This window comes from Oryza sativa, chromosome 8, assembly GCF_034140825.1.
Source record: "Oryza sativa Japonica Group chromosome 8, ASM3414082v1".
NCBI classification, from domain to species: Eukaryota; Viridiplantae; Streptophyta; class Magnoliopsida; order Poales; family Poaceae; genus Oryza; species Oryza sativa.
The window spans coordinates 24,038,572-24,058,296 of NC_089042.1; the positions used below are offsets into that span (position 1 = coordinate 24,038,572).

A 19,725-nucleotide genomic window follows, 5' to 3' on the forward strand; every position below is an offset into this window, starting at 1 on the left:
AAATCGTCTTGGAGTCCGTGCTACCGCTGGCTAAAATCTATAGCCTACTTCTCTTCTCTCTCCTCTTCTATCTTTTTTACATATTCTTAGAACTGACTTATAGTCTATTATTGTACATACTCTTATCAACAAAACAGTTGGCTCTTACCGTAGAATTTCACTTATTGTCGGTTACCAAAGTTAACTAGGCTTACCACTGATATGCCGTCAAGGTAAAACCTATTCTACTGCCGCCTCTCTACCATAAAACTGCCATTGGTCAACCATCTCACTTCCTAAAGCCCTACACAAAATCCTAATTATGGGGTTTTACCATGCCTCCTCTCCGCCGTTGGAGGACCAGGCCAGTTTCGAGGCTCACTAGAATTCTTTTAAGAAAAAAGTATAAGCATGTTGGAAAGGGTTGAAACCACCTACCCTTGCACTATCAAGTGCATGCATCTATAGCCACGTGCTGTCATAGTACCGATTAGTGAATTTTTTCTAACCCTTCATGATGTTCTTGTGAAATGTGAATGGCTCAACTTAATTTGTGAGATTTATCGAATGATTTCACCTTCTTTGATATGATTTCATTACATTATTAGCTTTGACTAACTCAAATTTGCCGAGTTTAAGCTCACCAAATTGAAAACCCCAGAAGCTGTCTCTCTAGAAAGTAGAAAGTCCCAACACATACACACGACCGTATACCAAGGATGACAATGATCAAACCAAAGTAGCAAAGGGTGCGAGGACCAAACCAAAGTACAGTAAAGTTTAGGAATCCAAGGAAAGCCGAAACCGATGTCAAACCTGAAACCACGTACGCACTCTGATAAAAGTAGATCGACGAAGCCATCTGATCCACACCGTCGTCTATTTCTTGGCAGTTGGTACATCATATCCAACGACATTGCGTAGTGTGCTACTAGCAAAATAGCATACGATCGAAATCCTCAAAAGCGAAAGGCTTGCAAAACGTCGCCGTGGTTACCACGCTCGCGTGTAGTCGTCGCTTTGGATCGAGCAGCTAGCTAGCAGCGCCGATGAACACCAGGGAAAAGTACTGTGAAAAAGATGATTGACAAAAGGCTACGTGTCCCTGCATGCCCTGGCAACGATTTGTCATTTTCAAGCCTAGCGGCCGGCACGGCACACGGGGAATTGCTATCTAGCTAGCTTTGGTTTTACATATATATTCGATGCAGACGTATAGGCTGTCCCACACACGGTCTACACTGCTTGTAGGAGGAGCCAATGCTGTGGTTACTGCAATTCTGAGGCTCTGAGAGGGAGGGAAGAAATGTCTTAATTTCTTTCATTGTTTCCCCCCTCAAAAATCGGATGCCATTTCGATCTGTGTCCTCATCTCTTGCCTGTGATCAATCTCGATCGGGCCCAAAAACCGTCTGTGAGGCTCCTGCATGCAAACTGCAATTGCCTACGGACTTACGTGTTTGTTCATCAGAAAACATTATCTATTCATATTTCTTTGCTCTTTCAAAAAACAGAAGTTGAGTGTGATGCTACATTATGCTATACAGCCTACACATCCTTTTAACGTGCTAGCTAAATGCCCGTACTTTGCTACACGGTTAAACGAAAAATGTATTGATATGTTGTCTATCTTTTTGCTATAGAGAATATTCATCTTAATCTAATTTTTTATGTGGCTAATCCATTTAGATTTGATATTTTTTTAATATGAAGAAATTTAAAGGCTAACTTGCAAAATTTACAATGTGAGTAGGTGGGGTGGCAGATTCACTGCCGCCACCACTACCTTTTTTAAAATGGGTATAAGTTTAATGTTGCAATTGCTTATGTTCTATGTTTATACACTATATTTTTATTAAACAACTGCAACATGCATATGGTACAATCTTCTCTAGATTTGATTATATTTATTTGTTATTTGTATTCCATTACAACGTGTGATTCCATACTTTGATAATTTTTGTATATCTACTTTTTTTATATAATGAAATTGATTTCAGACTTTGTTTCATATGAGTTAGAACCAATTCTTACATATATTATAGGTCGAATGACCACAAATTATAAAAACATAGCCTGATTAAAAACAAAAAAGAAACTACTTAGACTACAAACCTAAAGAAAGAGATGAAACAAAAAAAAACTTTTTTTTAACGGAAAATAGCTCTAGAGTGCCTTTTTATTGAATAGAGCAAGAGAAAAAAAAACTTTAGCTGGTGAGAATCTATATAACTGTTGTTTCCTAATGGCTTGTACACTGTATGTAGTAATTGTCTTCCTGAAACAAAGAAACTGAATCTCTGAAAACATTAGCCGATTAATTATTACCGATTGATTTCAACACATCACCGATGACCAGAACCACAACAAAAGATAATGTTGGAGATAACTAAGATGTAAATTAATCAGTTGTTCGTCCAGATCTTGCCATCGCCCATCGCCCTAACCATCGAAGCCGATTTGGCGGAGACATCGCCACCAAGACGTCGCACCAACATGAGACTTCCAAGAAGGTCGTAACATATATAATATCACCGTCGCTGGGCTTTTACTTGAAGAATCCACTCAAAAATGACAAAGGTAAGACAGTAAATTACAACATCATCTCCGGAAAGGTGTGTGTCGTCTACCGGCGTCACCGCGTCATCGATGTCGGAAGTTACCCTCGTTCTCGGATCAGGTTACCCCAGCACACTGTCAGCGGCAACCCTCACTACACTGCAGAATCCTCTCGTGATCAGAGGTTGAAGACGATGAATAGTGAAATCGCCAAGTGTTCGACACGGGTTTTTTGGTGCTGCGCAACAACTTACAGCGTTTTCTGTTTACTTCATATATAAAGAAGATTACATGCTAACTGAAAAACGAGAAGAAAAAGGAAGTGCTGAAGTGGCCTCCGCTATGTGCGCCAGTACTCCCTAATGACGTGCGCCATCCCCCACGTCGAAGCACTAGCGTGGTATACACGCTAAAGACGCGTTCCAGACCATCGTGGCCAAGAACTCACACACGACGCTCACGCCGCGAACAAGCCGGCGCGCTCATGCAACAAACCAAAAACAATGACAAGATATGCAACAGTGCCATGCATGATTAAAATGACAAGCTACGCTACAGTGCCATGCATGATTTTTTGACAGGCGCAGGATTATTCCACCTAACAATCTCCCCCTAATCCTGACGCCAAGTGACAATCTGGACCACGCCTGCCTTGCTACGAAATTCCTGGAATTTGATGCGTCCGAGTGGCTTCGTCAGAATGTCTGCAACCTGTTTGTCCGAGGGGATGAACTCAACCTCAATTTTCTTCTCCTCTATGCACTGCCTGATAAAGTAATACCGAGTGTCGATATGTTTGCTTCTATCATGGAACACAGGATTCTTGCACAGAGAGATCGCCGACTTGTTGTCGACCTTGAGGATAGCCATCTCCGGTTCAGTGCCCAACACTTCGGCTAGCAGGCGTGCCAGCCAAATGCCGAGGCAAGCCGCTCCTGTGGCGGCAATGTATTCTGCTTCACAAGAGGAAAGGGCTACCACCTTTTGTTTCTGAGATTGCCATGCAATTGGACTGGAGCCGAGAAAGAATAAAGCCCCTGAGGTGCTCTTCCGATCATCAACGTCTCCCCCCAAGTCACTGTCTGAAAAACCCAGCAAATGTATTCCCGTTTCCCCTGAGTTTGCAAAGCAGCATCCAAAATTCAGAGTACCTGCTACATACTGCAGGATGTGCTTCACCGCCATCAGATGATTGTCATGTGGCGTCTCCATGAATCGGCTCACATAGCCGACGGCGAAAGCAATGTCCGGCCGGGTATGCACTAAGTACCTCAAGCTTCCCACCAGGCTCCTGTATAGGGTGGAAGCAACAACCAGCCTGTCACTGTTCTTCGGCAGCTTCAGCCTAGGCTCCATGGGAATGCAAGTGGGGTTGCACTCCCCCAGTCCGGCGATCCTCAGCAGCTTCCCGGCATATGCTGACTGAGTTATGGTGATGCCTTCTCTGCCTTGGTGCACCTCTATGCCCAGGTAATAACTGAGCAAGCCGAGATCACTCATTCTGAAGAGAGAGTGCATTTATCCCTTGAAGTTATTAATTTCTTCAGAGCGTGCGCCGGTGATGACGAGATCGTCGACGTAGACGCCGACGATGAGGCGCGAGCTATCTTCGCCACGCGTGTACACAGCATGCTCGGTATTGCTCCGCTTGAAACCTAGTTGCTGAAGGCTGGCATCCAGCTTCGCGTTCCATGCCCGCGGAGCCTGACGAAGACCGTAGAGCGCCCGATTCAGGCGCATGACCTTGCGGGGGTGCGTGTCATCGACAAAACCCGGCGGCTGCGAGACATACACCTCCTCCTCCAGTTCACCGTTCAAGAATGCCGATTTGACGTCCATATGATGCACCGCCCACCCGAAGTGAGCCGCGACAGCGAGAAGCAATCTCACCGATTCCATCCGAGCAACAGGGGCAAAGACTTCGTCGAAATCAATCCCCTGGCGCTGGACATAGCCCTTAGCGACGAGCCGTGCCTTGTGTTTAACGACAGCGCCCGTCTCGTCCTTTTTCAGCTTGAAGACCCACTTCAACCCGATGGGGCGCTTGCTGACCGGGAGATCCGTGAGCATCCAGGTGTTGTTCTCCTCAATCGAGTTGAGCTCCTCAAGCATCGCTTGACGCCAGAGATCGTCGTGCTCAGCTTCGGAGAAGTTGCTGGGCTCCTCAGCGGCCACCAGGTACAGCTCGTCGGAGTCGAGCTCGACCGGCGCCGTTGTGCCGAGGATGTTGGCCACCGTACGGTAGCGACGCGGTGCGCCGTCATCATCATCGCCATCCGGTGTGGCATCCGGCAGCGAGACGAACTCGACCACTGGTGAGCTTGGTGAGGGTGGAGGCGACGCCGGCGTTCGTGGGGAAGGCGGTGTAGGCACAGCAGATGCCGGTGGCGTGACGTCGTTGACGACGAGCGGGCCCACCGGGATGGAGCTGCTGGCCACCTCATAGTGGACAGTGAACATGTCGCTCGGTGACACCCTTCTGGCTTCTTCGGTGTCCGTCCATGGCCATGATGTCGTTTCATCAAACACGACATCGCGCGTGACGACGACACGCTTGTCCGCTGGATCGAACACCCTGCACCCCTTTGTGCCTGGTTCATAGCCAAGAAACACCATGGCTTTGCTGCGGTCATCCAGTTTCTTGAGGTGTGGCCTTACCTCTTTGACGTAAGCGACGCAGCCGAACGTCTTGAAGTAATGCACAGAAGGGGTTCGTCCGTGCCAAGCCTAATAGGGTGTCTTGTCAGCTACGCTCTTCGTGGGCGATCGGTTCAGGATGAACACGGCCGTAGTGACCGCCTCACCCCAGAATTCTCCGGGCATGGACTTCGCCTTCATCATGCACCTTGCCATGGCCACGACAGTTTGGTTGCGGTGTTCCACGACGCCATTTTGCTGCGGAGAGTAGGGAGCTATGAGCTGGCACGCGACGCCCTCGTTCGCGCAGTACAGCCCGAACTCAATGGAGGTGAATTCCCCGCCGCGGTCCGTGCGGAGAACACGGAGCTTGGCGCCAGTCTCAACCTCAACTCCTACCTTGAAGCGCTTGATTGTCGCGGGAGCCTTGCTCTTTGAAGTTAGCAGGTACAGCCACATGTAACGCGACATATCATCGATTAACAGGAGAAAGTATTTTTTTACCACCATGCGTTGAGGGCGAGATGGGGCCGCAGATGTCGCCGTGGACAAGATCGAGCCGCTTCGCCGCACAGTACGTCGCACACCTGTCGAACGCGTTCCATTTCGGGGAGGCCACGCGCCATCCCGTGGTTGGCGAGCGTGTGCAGAGCGTCGAAATTGAGGTGCCCGAACCTGGCATGCCAGATCCAAGCGTCTTCCACGCTTTTCGCCGCGAGGGAGACCGGCTGGGCGATGTTGACCTGGAGCACATATAGGCGCCCCGTTCCGCGACGAACGCGACACAGCGGACGCCGCCGTTGGTCGCGCAGGGTGAGGATTCCGTCCTCAATCACCGTCTTGCACCCGACCTCGTCGAGTTGGCCAAGACTGACCATGTTGTTGGGGAGCTTGGGGATGTAGTAGACACCGGTGAGCGCGCAGTGGTCGCCGTTCTTGCAGGCGAACAGCACGGTGCCACGTCCCTCGATCCGCACGCGCGAGGCGTCGCCGAACTTGACCGTGCCGCGCACGGTGGTGTCGAGGTTGGAGAAGGCGTCCCGCGCCCCAGTCATGTGGTTGGAGGCGCCCGTGTCAAGGATCCAGTCGGGGTCGACCGGCTCCCCCTCGTCGCGGAGAGAAACGAGCGCGCGTTCCTCGTTCAGCTGCACTTCACCATTGGTCAGCTCAGGTTCGTCGACGGAAGCGAGCTCGCAGACCTGTGCCATCAGCAACGTGGGCTCCTCATCGCCACAAGCCTGCTGTGGTTCTGCAACAAGGAGATTAGCCTGGGCCAGCTTTTCGCGATCACGCTTTGCCTTGTGGCAATCTTTGGCCTAGTGGCCCAGCTTGCCGCAGTAGCGGCACTTGTCTTTGGAGACGTTGCGGCTTCCCGTCTGTGATGGCGTAGACTTGGTGTCGCCACCGTTGCCGTTGCGCCCGCGCCCGCCGCGCCCTTGCTGGCGTGACCCTGTGTTGACGCCCCCGATACCAGTGTCACGAGACGACTGCCCGGTCTGCTTGGTGTTGCGAGCAGGTGCCTCCTTTTCCCCGAGCAGAGCCTGGCCCACGTCTTCCCCGTTGGAATCCGGATGGTCGTCAACGGCGAGGAGCCGGCCAGTCAGGTCCTCGATGGATAAAGTCGTGAGATCAATCAATGTTTCAATTGACAAGGCCATCTGACGATACCTGCGGGGAACAACACGAAGAAGCTTGCGGACGATCTTTTCCTCGGTCATGTCGTCACCGTGAAGACGGAGGTTGCTAACGACCCCCTAAAGGCGAAGGCTGAAGTCCTCCACCGATTCGCCGGGCTTGAATCGCATGGACTCAAACGTCTGGCGTAGTTTCTGCGCACGAGATTCTTTCACGCAATCAGCGCCCACTCGCATGGACTTGAGCGCATCCCAGGCATCCTTGGCATTGTCCTTCTCCGCAAGCGGCCGGAGCATCTCAGCCGGCACGGCTCGAAGAATAGCCGAAAGTGCCTGACGATCTTCGTGAAAGGGCACGTCGCCGGTATCGACGGCTTCCCATAGGCCCTGAGCCTGTAGGTTCACCCGCATCAACACCGCCCAATCAGAGTAATTGGAACGAGTGAGCGTGGGGTAGGTGACAGAGCCCCCTTCCTTGACAACCTGTTGCACGACGAGCTGCCGGCCGCGGTTGCACGGAGGGGACGGCGAGAGCCGTCGCCCACGCCAGTGTGGCGGGCGGGACCGATCACCCACAGGAGCCGACATGGCTCTGATACCAAATGTCAGCGGCAACCCTCACTACACTGCAGAATCCTCTCGTGATCGGAGGTTGAAGACGATGAATAGTGAAATCGCCAAGTGTTCGATACGGGTTTTTTGGTGCTGCGCAACAACTTACAGTGTTTTCTGTTTACTTCATATATAAAGAAGATTACATGCTAACTGAAAAACGAGAAGAAAAAGGAAGTGCCGAAGTGGCCTCCGCTATGCGCGCCAGTACTCCCTAATGACGTGCGCGATCCCACGTTGAAGCACTAGCGCGGTATGCACGCTAAAGATGCGTTCCAGACCATCATGGCCAAGAACTCACACACGACGCTCACGCCGCGAACAAGCCGGCGCGCTCATGCAACAAACCAAAACAATGACAAGATATGCTACAGTGCCATGCATGATTAAAATGACAAGCTACGCTACAGTGCCACGTATGATTTTTTGACAGGCGCAGGATTATTCCACCTAACACACATCGTTGTTGGAGGCACGTCATCGCCGCCACCCACGTACGTACGTCGCCGCCTCCACCAGCACTACCACCCAGCAACATCGAGGAGCCACCGTGCGACGACGCCGCCACTGCAGCCACCCACATGATCAGCAACGGCGAGGAACTCCACCGTGCACCGCCACCGCCTCACCGTCGCGATTCGCGCGTACGTGTACGTGCAACCTAGCTCCGCCCAAAAAATGTTATGGGACGTGTGCGCGCGACACGGCTGGCGCGCGCGGCCACAGTTGTGATCGGTGATCGGTCTCAGGAACGCAGCAAAACGTACGTACTGTTCACCGCCCGCGCCCCCGCGCGGCTGCGCTCGCGCATGCATGCACAGATCAGGCGCGCGCGGCGTGACATGCCAGTTTTTTTTTCCTTTTTTTTCATTCTGTGCCAATGTAGCAGCAGCTAGCTTAGCTTTAGGTAGACGCACATGCGCGCTCCAGAGCGAGCAGCAGGTGCGCGCGCCGTGCGCGGCCGGCGAGCTAGCGAGCAAAATATTCTCTCGCGTTTGTCCGGCCGGCTATAAGCTTGCCGTGGCGAGGCCACAGATTCTCAGTGAAGCTGTGCTGCGCCATAGCTTAGCTAGCTATAGCTCGCCCTGCTGCGTTTTTGGTCCTTTTGCTTGCGTGAGCGCTGCATGCATGCACGCTAGCTGCCACATTTGTTTCTTTTCGTGCGTGTTCCTGCAAGTATTCTGCAGCATGCATGATTTGCCAATTCGCGATAGCATCGTATGTGTATGTAGTACGTAGTACGTGCTCATTGGGGTATGCGAAATTGCGAACCTATGCCCCTCTGTGCAACAGAACAGAATTCAGCTGGAGCAGGACTTTGAAATGAGTACTACTACTATTCATCAACTATGTATTGCACGTATATATATACATGCTCCAATGGTCCATCGATTGCCACTTTGCCAGGCCAAAATATGCATTTTACAATACTAGCACTCTGCGGGTCATTCACAATGAACAAGAGAAAACTAATTAATTAGTAAGTCTCTCAGCCGATGCAAAGCTGCTAACTTTGTCGTGGCGTGTTTGGATTAGCGAATTAACCAAACCATGCTCTGGAAAGAAACAAAGCCAGCACAGAATATATGCAGTAATGGACTATTTAGAGCCGCATCATCCAAGAACACCTTTTGACTTTGCGACCAACAAATTATTCGATCTCCCCCGTCATTGTTAATTGGCACCGTTAATTCTTAATTAGGGCCGGGGAATCTAATCCAAACCCGACAATTAGCACGTTCGTCACGCACGACCACATATAGTCCGAGTTTCTGATCACTGACTGACTGCAACGGCTAACCATACTTAAATTCTGCTCAAAATCTAGCTTAGCTACTTAAATTCTGCTCAAAATCTAGCTTATAGCTTATGCACTAGTACGCTGTACGCACGTCGTCGTCGTCACTGCGTAGCATAAATAAATTTAGACGGGTAGAGGTGGTGGACATGGGCCCACGGCCCATGGACCAGGTGAGTAGTGCAGGCACGCATAGGCATAGCTAGAGTAGCTAGCTAGCTTAGCTAGAGACAAGCTAGGCGCGGTGACCGCCTACCTAATCATGCTCCGAAAACGATTCTGCGGCCGAGCTGGCAGTGGACCGCCGGCGCCGCTGTCGCCGTCGTCGTCGCCGGCGGTGGGCGGCTTACGTGACCCTTCATGTCTCCTGGCCAGAGAGATGGGCCTTGAGTGAGCAGTCAAGACAAAGAAAATGTCTGTTTTCTCTGCTCAACTATGGAGTTAATTTGATGCTCGAGGAAGATGAGGGATGAAATCAGATTGAATTCGGATATATTTTCAAAAGCAAATAATCTTGGATGGATTTTTTTTGAATAGCACTGGTTTCGGGAACGAACATGGATAGTTTCTTAAAAAGAAAAAGGGAAACAGGCTAGTAGCCCGCGAAAATCGAAAACCGTCCTAAACTATCTGATTTTTTTTTCAGATATCCGTAGGTAGGGATGAAAATGGATCAGAAACGAATGATAACTATCATATTCATTTTCATACTTTTCTGAATTGGAATCGGAATCGAAAACCCCGCATACAGAAACAAAATAAAATATTATCGAATCCAAATACAGAGCAAATATGGAACAGATCGAATATGATAATGAATATTTGCCTAAATATAAAAATATCTCAAATTGAGCTTGTTGAATCAATAGAGAGATACAGCTTGTTATTTGTTTGAAAACAATAGGTCAATATTTATAAATTCTATCGTCAATGATTTCTAGGTGGTCCCACAATCATTTGTATAAACTAGGAAGATAGCCCGCGCGTATGCGCGTGCATCTTATTTAATGTACGTAAAATTTTATACGAATATCCATGTGTGGATGACTTTGTCTTAAAATATTCTTTTACTATATCTAAACAAAAAATGAACTTATTTAATGTGTTTTGAATGCTAGTTATAATTTTCTTCTGATTACCCTTGCAGCACATAAATTCTAAACTAAAATTACTCGAGTCAGTACACTTCTCAATTTATGAGAAAGTATTATGTCGAAATAATATATGTAGTTCCTATGAGAAAATTTTGGGTATTTTGATTTCCTACAGAGATAACTTACCCCCAAACATTTGCTCAAAATATCCAATTTTTTTGTTAGATGCTATTTGAAGTTTTACATATTTTCATTCCAATAGCGCTGCTAAAAGTTTGAATATTTCTATTTAGAATGGGTTTTAAAACCATTTTTTAAAAAAAACAGATAAATTTTGTTTGTTTTCATGTCCATTTTTTAAAGAAATTTTGGAGAATTCCATTCTATGAAGCATCTTTGAAATTATTTGATCTCTGCAATTTAGGTTGAAAACATAAGTGGGTTGAGCCTACAACCTGACATGGGGTAAAGTCATCTCTTCTAAATTATCTCACTTCAATAGAGTAAGAAATATTAAAATAGAGGTCATGTAATAAATACACATTTCTAGATTGTTCTATACTAAATGTTAGGAGTTTACAATGTAGCGTAGCATGTTCTACCAAAATGAAATAAATGACATGATTTTTAATTCCTATATGGAAGTGACTCATTATATTGGTAAGGCCACCTCATGCTTATACGATCAATATGATGTTCAACTTAGCATGTTTTTATTTTCATTATGTTGTCTATAAAAAAATAACACTAGATGGGGTACACATTATGACTAAAAACAATATCATTTAAAGTTTTTCTCTAATTTATTAGTGACTTCATAGATCATATATATAATTTAGATGCTATGATTATCTAAAGATTATTTATTTATCTCCTAAGTCGATCATCTATTGATAAAAAGCTCAAATATCAAATTGTATGGGCAAATAGCCCCCATATACATGTTGAGAGAATATAATTAAGTTGATAGAAAGTTTTTAGGTGTCTAACCAGATATAACTAATGGGTGCACCGGCTTTATTAAAAATTAAGGTGGGATATTCCGATTTTCAATGATGAATTTTAATATCTTTTTTATTTAGTGTTGGCCTCAAGATGGATGTGGGTCTGGGATGTAATTTTTGTGTTGGCATTTAAATATAGTCAATATGAATATGAAAGTATTGATTTCACTAAAAATATAATAGTTCAAACAGATCGTAAGTTGAATATATGATTTGAAAAGTTATAATTATTTTAATTTATATTGTTCTAAGTTATAGTAAGAGAAGAAAGAGAAGAACAGGGACAGTGGGATACCTGGCTAGACCTTATACGTGGAAGGTTCATTTATGGTTTTTTTCTCCATAAAGATAATTTTAACTTTAGTTATCATAAATAAAGATAAAAATAAGAGAAAAGGAACAACACACACCGCACAGGGACAGACTGGGAGAGGGGGTGTTTTTTCATAAAAAAAATGATTGATCTAACAACCTAAAATAATGTGTTGATGTTTAAGTCGAAACCAATGGTCGGATGTTTCGTTTTTCCTCTCATAATTTTTTATGATTTTTTTAAACTTAAAAGAGACCCATAGTGGTTTAGAAATATTTATAGGATGTTCAATGTAGTTTTAAGTCTTTAACATTGTAGGGGCAGGGAGGAAGAAAATGAGGTTTGGGAGTTTTTTAAAATAAAAATCTAATAACAACCTAAATGATATGTCTGTTTAGTGTAGTTTTAAGTCTTTAACATTGTAGAGGCAGGGAGGAAGGAAATGAGGTTTGGGAGTTTTTTAAAATAAAAATCTAAAAACAACCTAAATGATATGTCCACGATTTAAGTCGAAACCAATAGTTGGATGTTTTGTTTTTAAATTTTTATGATTTTCTCTAATTTAGAAGTGTCATTGGGTGGTTTAGAAACATTTATAAGATGGTTAATGTGCTTTAACGCTGCATGGGAGCACGGAGGGAGGTTTGGAATGTTTTTTAAAAAGATTTTATTTTTTTAGATTTTCTCTAATTTAAGAGTGCTATATACTCCCTCCGTCCCATCAAAACTCAAATTAGAATATGATGTGACATATCTAAGAACAACAAATCTGGACATATGTTTAAAAATATTTATATGATGTTGAATAAACTATTTATTAGGAGAGAATATATAAAGAGTTGGCTAGATCTAATAGGTTGATGGGCTTTTTAGGCCCATAAAAGGTATTTAATTTTAATTGTTATGGGGATTAAAAAAAAGAGAGGAACGGTGGTTGGAGGGATCATACATACGTGCGCACCAAGGCTGACGTCCGGACTCCGGACAGAGATTTTTTTTCCTTTGATTGAAGATAAATCTAACGATCAAAATTAATGTGCCCACCAATTTAAATGAAAATCAATGGTCAGATTTTTGCTATTTTATTAGAGTGACACATGGCGACTCGAGAGCGTTTATAGGATGCCACAAGGCGGTTTAGGAGTGTTTGTAGGAAGTTTGATGGACTTTTAGTATATTATAGATAGATTGACTTTCATCGTAGTTCCCATAAGATACTCGCATATGAAAATGATTTTTCATTTCCTAGTTCCTTGATCTAACCGAAGACATCTCCTCCATGAATAGATTACTTACCATCTCATTTATTAAGTTTTTTTTATCTAGATTGAAGATGTTATTCATTTTATTGCATCGCGCTGAAACTTTTAATGTATGTTTTGCGCTTCTAATAATTTCAAATAAAAAGGTTATAACTACAAAGCAGTGCTTTCTCCGTTTCATATTGTAAGTTGCTTTGAATTTTTTCCTAGTCAAAGATTTGATCAAGTTACATAATAATTTAGCAATATCTAAAACACCAAATTACTTTTATTAAATCTAACATTGAATATGTTGTGATGATATATTTGTTTTGTGTCAGAAATGTTACTATTTTTTTAATAAACTTGGTAAAATTTTTAAAAGTTTGACAAAATCAGTTTAGATAGTTTTCGGTATCCGATCTTATTTTCGGAAAATGATATCTCAAACGAATAATTTTTATTTAGTACCAGATACGGAAATGAATACATATTGCTTTTCTCAGAAATGAAAATTAATATGGAAGACAAGTATCAGACGGAAATCCGAAACGGTCGGAAACTATCTGTATTTGTTTTCGAATATCCGCAGGTAGTAATTAGTTTTTAGAGAAAACATGTATATATACATAACTCTATCATATAAAGTCAGATGAAGACGAACTTTGTATCAAAATTGTAGTGCTCGATGAGATCTATAATTTTGTTGTTGACAATGTTATCATTTGAAATCATTTAGAGGGTTAAATATTCATTACATAATCTCATATCCATTTTTATAAATTCGCACACCAACAATTCAAACGACTTTTTGATGGAGCCGTGCTGCTTGATAGGATTTACTCCTTTGTAGTTTATGAATTCTTTATTTGATATTATTTGAAGTGCAAAACAGATAGTACAAGTTTTGGGGAGGTGAAATAAAACAAATAGTATTTTCAATCTAGACAACATGAGCTTAATAAGTAAGTTGGTAAGTAAACAATGCATGGAGAAGAGATCCTGGGTTTGATCAAGGGACTGAAAATCAGTTCTCACATGTGGATTTCTTAAAGAAATAACCATGAAAATCAAATTTCACAAACAGTTGTGAGACCACCTTAAAAAAAATTGACGATATGGAATTTAGAAATGTAACAAACTATATCTCTTCCTTGGTTCAGGAAACTCAATTTGACTTGTTTTTATAATTCCAATAAATATTCGTCACCATATTTGTTCCATTTCATATTTGCTTCGTATATATAGTCGATTCCATTTCTGTTCCGGGGGTCTTCGATTTCAATTTTATTTCTGAAGAAAATAATACAAACAAATATGGTAGAGCTGTTCCTGTCCGTTTCTAATCCGTTTTCATCCGGATTGAGGAGGACGTGAATTAAATTCGGTCCATAGTTGAGGAACTTATGTTGAACTTCTTTACTAAGAAATGTCGGCCTTTCGAGAAGCTGGGCCTCACGGCCTATGAAGTATTCGAACCGGGATAGAATTGGGCCGTGCCAGCAACAACTCGCTGGGCCCATTAACGGGGTTCACCGTATGCTCCGTATGTTCGAGGATCCCTTTCCGACCGCGCCACCGCCACCGCCATCGCCCATCGCCATCGCCATCGCCACGGAGGAGGAGCAAGAAAAGGCGGCGGGAAAAGAGAGCGAGCGGCTGGGTTCACTGGTCAGGGCTAGTGCGTGCGGTGTTGCGCTTGCGTCCCCATCGATCTTTGGGATGAACTTTGCGGTAAGCAAGGTATAGTTTCGCCATCCGCGAAAGGGGCGCGAGATTCGCTGCCCCCTGTCTCCACAGCCCAGCCACGCACGCAGCAGCATGATGCCACATCGCTCTCGGGTTTCTTTTTTTTTTTTTTGCCGCGGATAGGATTGGAATCTTCCTGTCCCTCTCCTCCTCTACAAGTGTGTGCGCTCTATCGCCGTGTCCCAGCTTCTTGTGCAGGCCTTCTGTTCGATGAATTGCCCACATGGGGCTCCCCCGCAGTGGCGTGCTGGTCTTTGGGCTTGTGTGCGTGTTCCAACTGTCGCATTCGTCTTCAGGTGAGGAGAGCATCTTGTGGCTCAGTCATGGTGCTTTATCAGTGTGTGATGGTTCTTGCTGCCATGGTTAAGGAGTGGGAGGTTTAGAGTGTCTCTCTGATTGTCTTTGCAGATGATGACTTCACCAAGGTTAGGGCGGTGAACCTGGGAGGTTGGTTGGTGGTGGAGGGGTGGATCAAGCCTTCGTTGTTTGATGGCATCTCAAACGGGGACATGCTTGTAGGCTCTCTGGTTCTTGGAGGTTTGGAGCTCATGTTGTGGCAATGTCGTGCATTTTACTTTCTTCTCATGTGACTGTCGGATTTTCGCCTCAGGATGGCACTCAGGTGCAGCTGAAGTCAGTGGGGCTCCAGAAGTACCTGAGCGCAAATGGTGGTGGCGGCGGGAACTTGACAGTGGATCAGGATGTTGCTTCAACATGGGAGACCTTCAGGGTTTGTTGTCTTTTCTGTGTCAATGCTAAAGATTTTGACGATTCATAAATCGATATTACGCGTATATTTTTTTATCATATGCATATATTACTCAGTTCCTACTTGGAGATTCTGTGAAAGCTGCATGAAAAATGGCATTATCTTCATCAGTTTTTAGGCCCATAGCTTATTTTTCTGTTAATGCACTACTTATGTTCCTGAAGTTAGGAAACAGCTAGAAATCAAAGTGTTATTAAAAAAATCAACAAGACCATCAAGTGCTTGAGTCACTGGTTAATAAATGGCCGAGTTTCCATCCTAATTGCATTTTCTTGGTGCTCCTGTCAGCTTTGGAGAGTTTCTTACCGTGAATATCAATTCCGGTGCATCAAAGGTCAGTTTTTAACAGCAAGTAATGGAGATGTGATCTCAGCAACTGCAGATTCACCAGGAGACACTGAATCATTTTACATCGAAAGGAACAATTCAATGCTTCATATCAAGCTTTTAAATGGGGGCTATCTGCAGGTTTTCTCATGTTCTCAATCTCATACATTCATGATGTCAAATGGCAGAAAGCCCTGTCATCAGATACCTTGCTATAGAAAAAAAAAGTTTTAGTTTTTGGTTCATCAGTACCAACGTAAATAGTGACATAGTTGACTTATATTCCATTGTTCAGGTCACAAACAATAATCAGCTTACTTCAAATTATCCTTCCCAGCCAGGATGGGATGATGGTATGGCAACATTTGAAATGACTATTGTTGCCAACAACTTACATGGAGATTACCAACTTGCTAATGGGCTTGGGCCTGATCAGGCAATGGTTGTCTTAACAGTAAGTTTCATAATTTCAGAGCTGTGTCATTCCCGGGGTTGCAGTGCATTTCGTTGCTCACGTACTGTTTTATTTATTTTACAGGAACACCGAAAAAACTTTATTACAGGAAAAGATTTCTATTTTCTTTCAAAAAATGGTATAAATGCAGTTAGGATTCCAGTTGGATGGTGGATTGCATATGATCCTAATCCACCTGCTCCATTTGTCAGTGGTTCCCTGGATACCCTGGATAGAGCATTCTACTGGGCACAGTAGGTCTAGACTCTAAACTGTTGTTGTTAATTACTATTTCCTTTTGAAGTTTCAAGTCTGCACAGTATGGAGGTTCTGATTTTGATATCAGGATTTATGGCTTGAAGTGCATCATTGATCTTCATGCTGCTCCTGGCTCTCAAAACGGAATGGAACACAGTGCAAGTAGGGATGGTTCAGTAGATTGGCCTTCACCAGCTAACATCGAGAAAACACTGGATGTCATTAATTTTCTGGCTCAAAGGTAGCACCGATCCATCCACTATATTTTCTTGTATATCATGAAAAAATTGCTTTAGGTGAATGAAATGTTTCTTCAATATGCAATTGGTGGCATGAGGGTAGATAATGTCATAAGGGCTCTGGGGAAAAAATCGATGTCCCATTCTTTTCTTTTCTTTTCATTCATCTGAAATCATTTCCTACTTGAATTATGATTACTATGATAAATCTATTCATTCATAAGAAAATGCACGAAAGTAAGGAGCCATTGGATCCACCGAGAATCTATCCAAAATAACATGAAAAGCAATAATATGCATAACAACCCGGCAAAATAATATGCATAATACATGTTCCATAGTTCTAACAAGATGTACACTCTTTATCTGCAGATATGCAAACAACCCCTCTCTCCTAGGTATTGAGCTATTGAATGAGCCTTCTGCAGGCGCGGTACCACTAGGCACTCTAGTGTCGTATTACAAAACAGGATACCAGATTGTACGAAGTTATTCGGACAAAGCTTACGTTATATTCTGCCAGAGGATTGGGAATGCAGACCCAATGGAGCTTTATCAGGCTGACCTGGGTCCAACTAACACTGTTGTAGACTTGCATTACTACAATCTGTTTGATCCGTTTTTTGAGAAACTTAATGCAACAGAGAACATACAGTTCATATACAATAACAGAATGCCTCAAGTGCAGGCCTTGGATAAAGCGAATGGACCTCTTGTTTTTATTGGTAGGTCCTGCAAAATCAATTTCCTTTGCTCTTTTCTTTTCATAATTTTTTCTTCTTCTCTGTAATGAATAATGGTGCTTTCTCAATTTATCCAACTCTGTGCAGCCATTCTTTCCTTGTATTCGGTACATCTTAATCCCCGTTTTCTCATTTTTCAGGAGAATGGGTAAATGAATGGAATGTGACAGACGCTTCACAAACCGAATACCAGTTGTTTGGAAAAGCCCAATTAGAGGTCTACGGGGAAGCCTCCTTTGGCTGGTCTTATTGGACAGTCAGGTGCAACAGTGTGCACTGGGATTATGAATGGAACAAAAGGAATAGGTACCTCATTGGTAAGCAATTTATCCTGTTCTAGGTTCTCCGGAGCTGCTTTCTAATATCCAGTCATTCTATACTAAACTCTATTATCACCATATAGCATATGCAGTGGGATTGCATTAGTTTTGTGATTACTTTTGCTTGGTTTATGCCATAAAGTCACATTAAGCTTGGTCGTATTAATTAACACAGGCATATGCGTCATATAACGGCTGATGGGTAATAGTTGCTCTACTAGAACTTAGATGAGTTGCAGCGTCTATTTCACCTTGCAGTTCGATCCAGTACTCTCCATTTTCTGTGCTAACTTTTTTTTTTTCACTTCGTAGGTGGTTCACCGTTGGAAAGCCCAAAGTACATGCTTCTTGTGGCAGGATGCCTACTCTATCTTTTATTTATATTGACATGATACTTGAAACTCACCACCAGAAGATAGAATTTCTCACTTTGAGGCATTTACTCATTCACAAAAATATATGAAAAAAAAAGAAGATATACGATTCACTCTCTCTCTCTCACAGTTTTTTTTTACACTATGATATAGCAGAAGTGTCCATTCTTTGGTCAAAAGAATTTTTTTCCTAGTAAATCGAGAGAACGCAGTGCAGCCTTTGTTGAACCTGTGACTCTGAATTCTTCCTCCTTATCTGAATCCTAAAGGACAACTTGCCACTGATGATGATGACAATTACTCTACAGACAATGACATCCAGATTCCACCACCAAACTGACGAGATGAGCTGCAGTGTGAGCTATCTCATCTGTCAACTGGAAGCAGGCCGATTCCCAATTGTTACGTACGGCAAAAGGCTGTTGCTTATTCGCTCTTGCGATCTGGTTTACTTTGCCAAATCTTTTATAGATTAGTTTTGTGCGGGCCAACCAAAGTAAGTTAGCTCAATTGCAGCAAAAGGCTGGTGTTTTTTTTTCTTAAGATTGCAGTCTCCTGAAGACGAATGGATCGCTGACTGGTTGTGTTTGAATTTACTTGCCGTAGTATCCAAGTCCTCTTTAATTATAGACAGCGTATGGTTGATGATTTCAGCAGGTGAACAAGGGCTCACTTTCTATGATAGTTTCGCCAAGCAGTACGCATGAGTCAACAATTTTACACGCAGATAATTATTGCCAATTTGCCATCACGGTGCAGCCATGTACGTACGTGCATGGGTGGTTTCTTCTGTGTTTGCAGCAGCAGTAGATCTTAGAAAAATTAGCTTAGGACTAAGTCGCGATTTGAAAGTGATGTCTAGATAGATAAACGAATGAATTAACTATTGGAAGGTTAATTTTTAAAAGTACTCGAAAACTTTTACATGAATCCCATCGTTTAGGAGCTTACACCCTCCGTCTCATAAAAAAACCAACTTCTGGGGATAAATCTGGACAAATGCTTATCCAGGTTCATCCCCAGAAGTTGTCTTTTTTGGGATGGAGGGAGTACGTGTGGCTGTGTTTGTAACTTGGGGTTGGGAACCCACCTCCTTCGCACGGAAAATGAAGCAGTCCATTAGCGCGTGATTAATTAAGTATTATCTTGTTTTAAAAAAAATGAATTATTTTTTAAGCAACTTTCGTATAGAAAATTTTTGTAAAAAAACACATCGTTTAGTAGTTGGAAAAGCGTGCGCGCGAAAAACGAGGGTGAGACACCGTTTAGTAGTTGGAAAAGCGTGCGTACGGAAAACGAGGATGAGGGTTAGGAAGCAGAGCACCGAACACAGCCATGTACAAACGAAAATCTAAAATCTCGAATCAGATACGAACAGCTAGATTGATTTCTATTATCCAAAAAAAAAGTAGTATTTGCATTGAAGTAGATTATGGTATCTTGGTCTGGTCCAAAATTACCGATTTTCGTAAAAACCAGTAATCACTTACTGGACTAAAAAAATCAAACAAATTGATCAGTAACCAAACAAATAAATTCAAATTTTAAATCTATAAATTCGTAGCTTTCTGGCCGGTAACCACACGCCCTGGTCTCTGGCTTCGGATCGGTTACCGGCCGC

At 43.7% G+C, this 19,725-nt stretch overlaps 1 protein-coding gene across 2 annotated transcripts; it reads left to right on the forward strand.

Moving 5' to 3' along the window:
* Window positions 1–14,432: 14,432 nt before the first annotated feature.
* Window positions 14,433–18,696, forward strand: LOC9271198 (probable glucan 1,3-beta-glucosidase A). 2 transcript variants are annotated; one of them, XM_015793313.3, is made up of 10 exons: window positions 14,433–14,916; window positions 15,029–15,135; window positions 15,231–15,350; window positions 15,678–15,857; window positions 16,012–16,170; window positions 16,255–16,424; window positions 16,517–16,669; window positions 17,040–17,392; window positions 17,551–17,727; window positions 18,043–18,696. In XM_015793313.3, the coding sequence occupies exons 1-10, from the start codon at window positions 14,844–14,846 to the stop codon at window positions 18,120–18,122; spliced, it is 1,572 nt and encodes a 523-aa protein (XP_015648799.1). In that variant the 5' UTR covers window positions 14,433–14,843; the 3' UTR covers window positions 18,123–18,696. The 2 variants fall into 2 exon arrangements, with proteins under 2 accessions (XP_015648799.1, XP_015648800.1); XM_015793314.3 differs by having other exon boundaries at window positions 14,479–14,916; window positions 16,054–16,170.
* The last annotated feature ends 1,029 nt before the right edge of the window (window positions 18,697–19,725 follow it).

Coding starts and splice junctions, on each gene's coding strand:
- LOC9271198 (XM_015793313.3), top strand. CDS start 14,844: ATGGGGCTCCCCCGCAGTGGCGTGCTGGTCTTTGGGCTTGTGTGCGTG. Junction 15,351..15,677: donor CAACATGGGAGACCTTCAGG/GTTTGTTGTCTT, acceptor TGCTCCTGTCAG/CTTTGGAGAGTTTCTTACCG. Junction 15,858..16,011: donor TAAATGGGGGCTATCTGCAG/GTTTTCTCATGT, acceptor TCCATTGTTCAG/GTCACAAACAATAATCAGCT.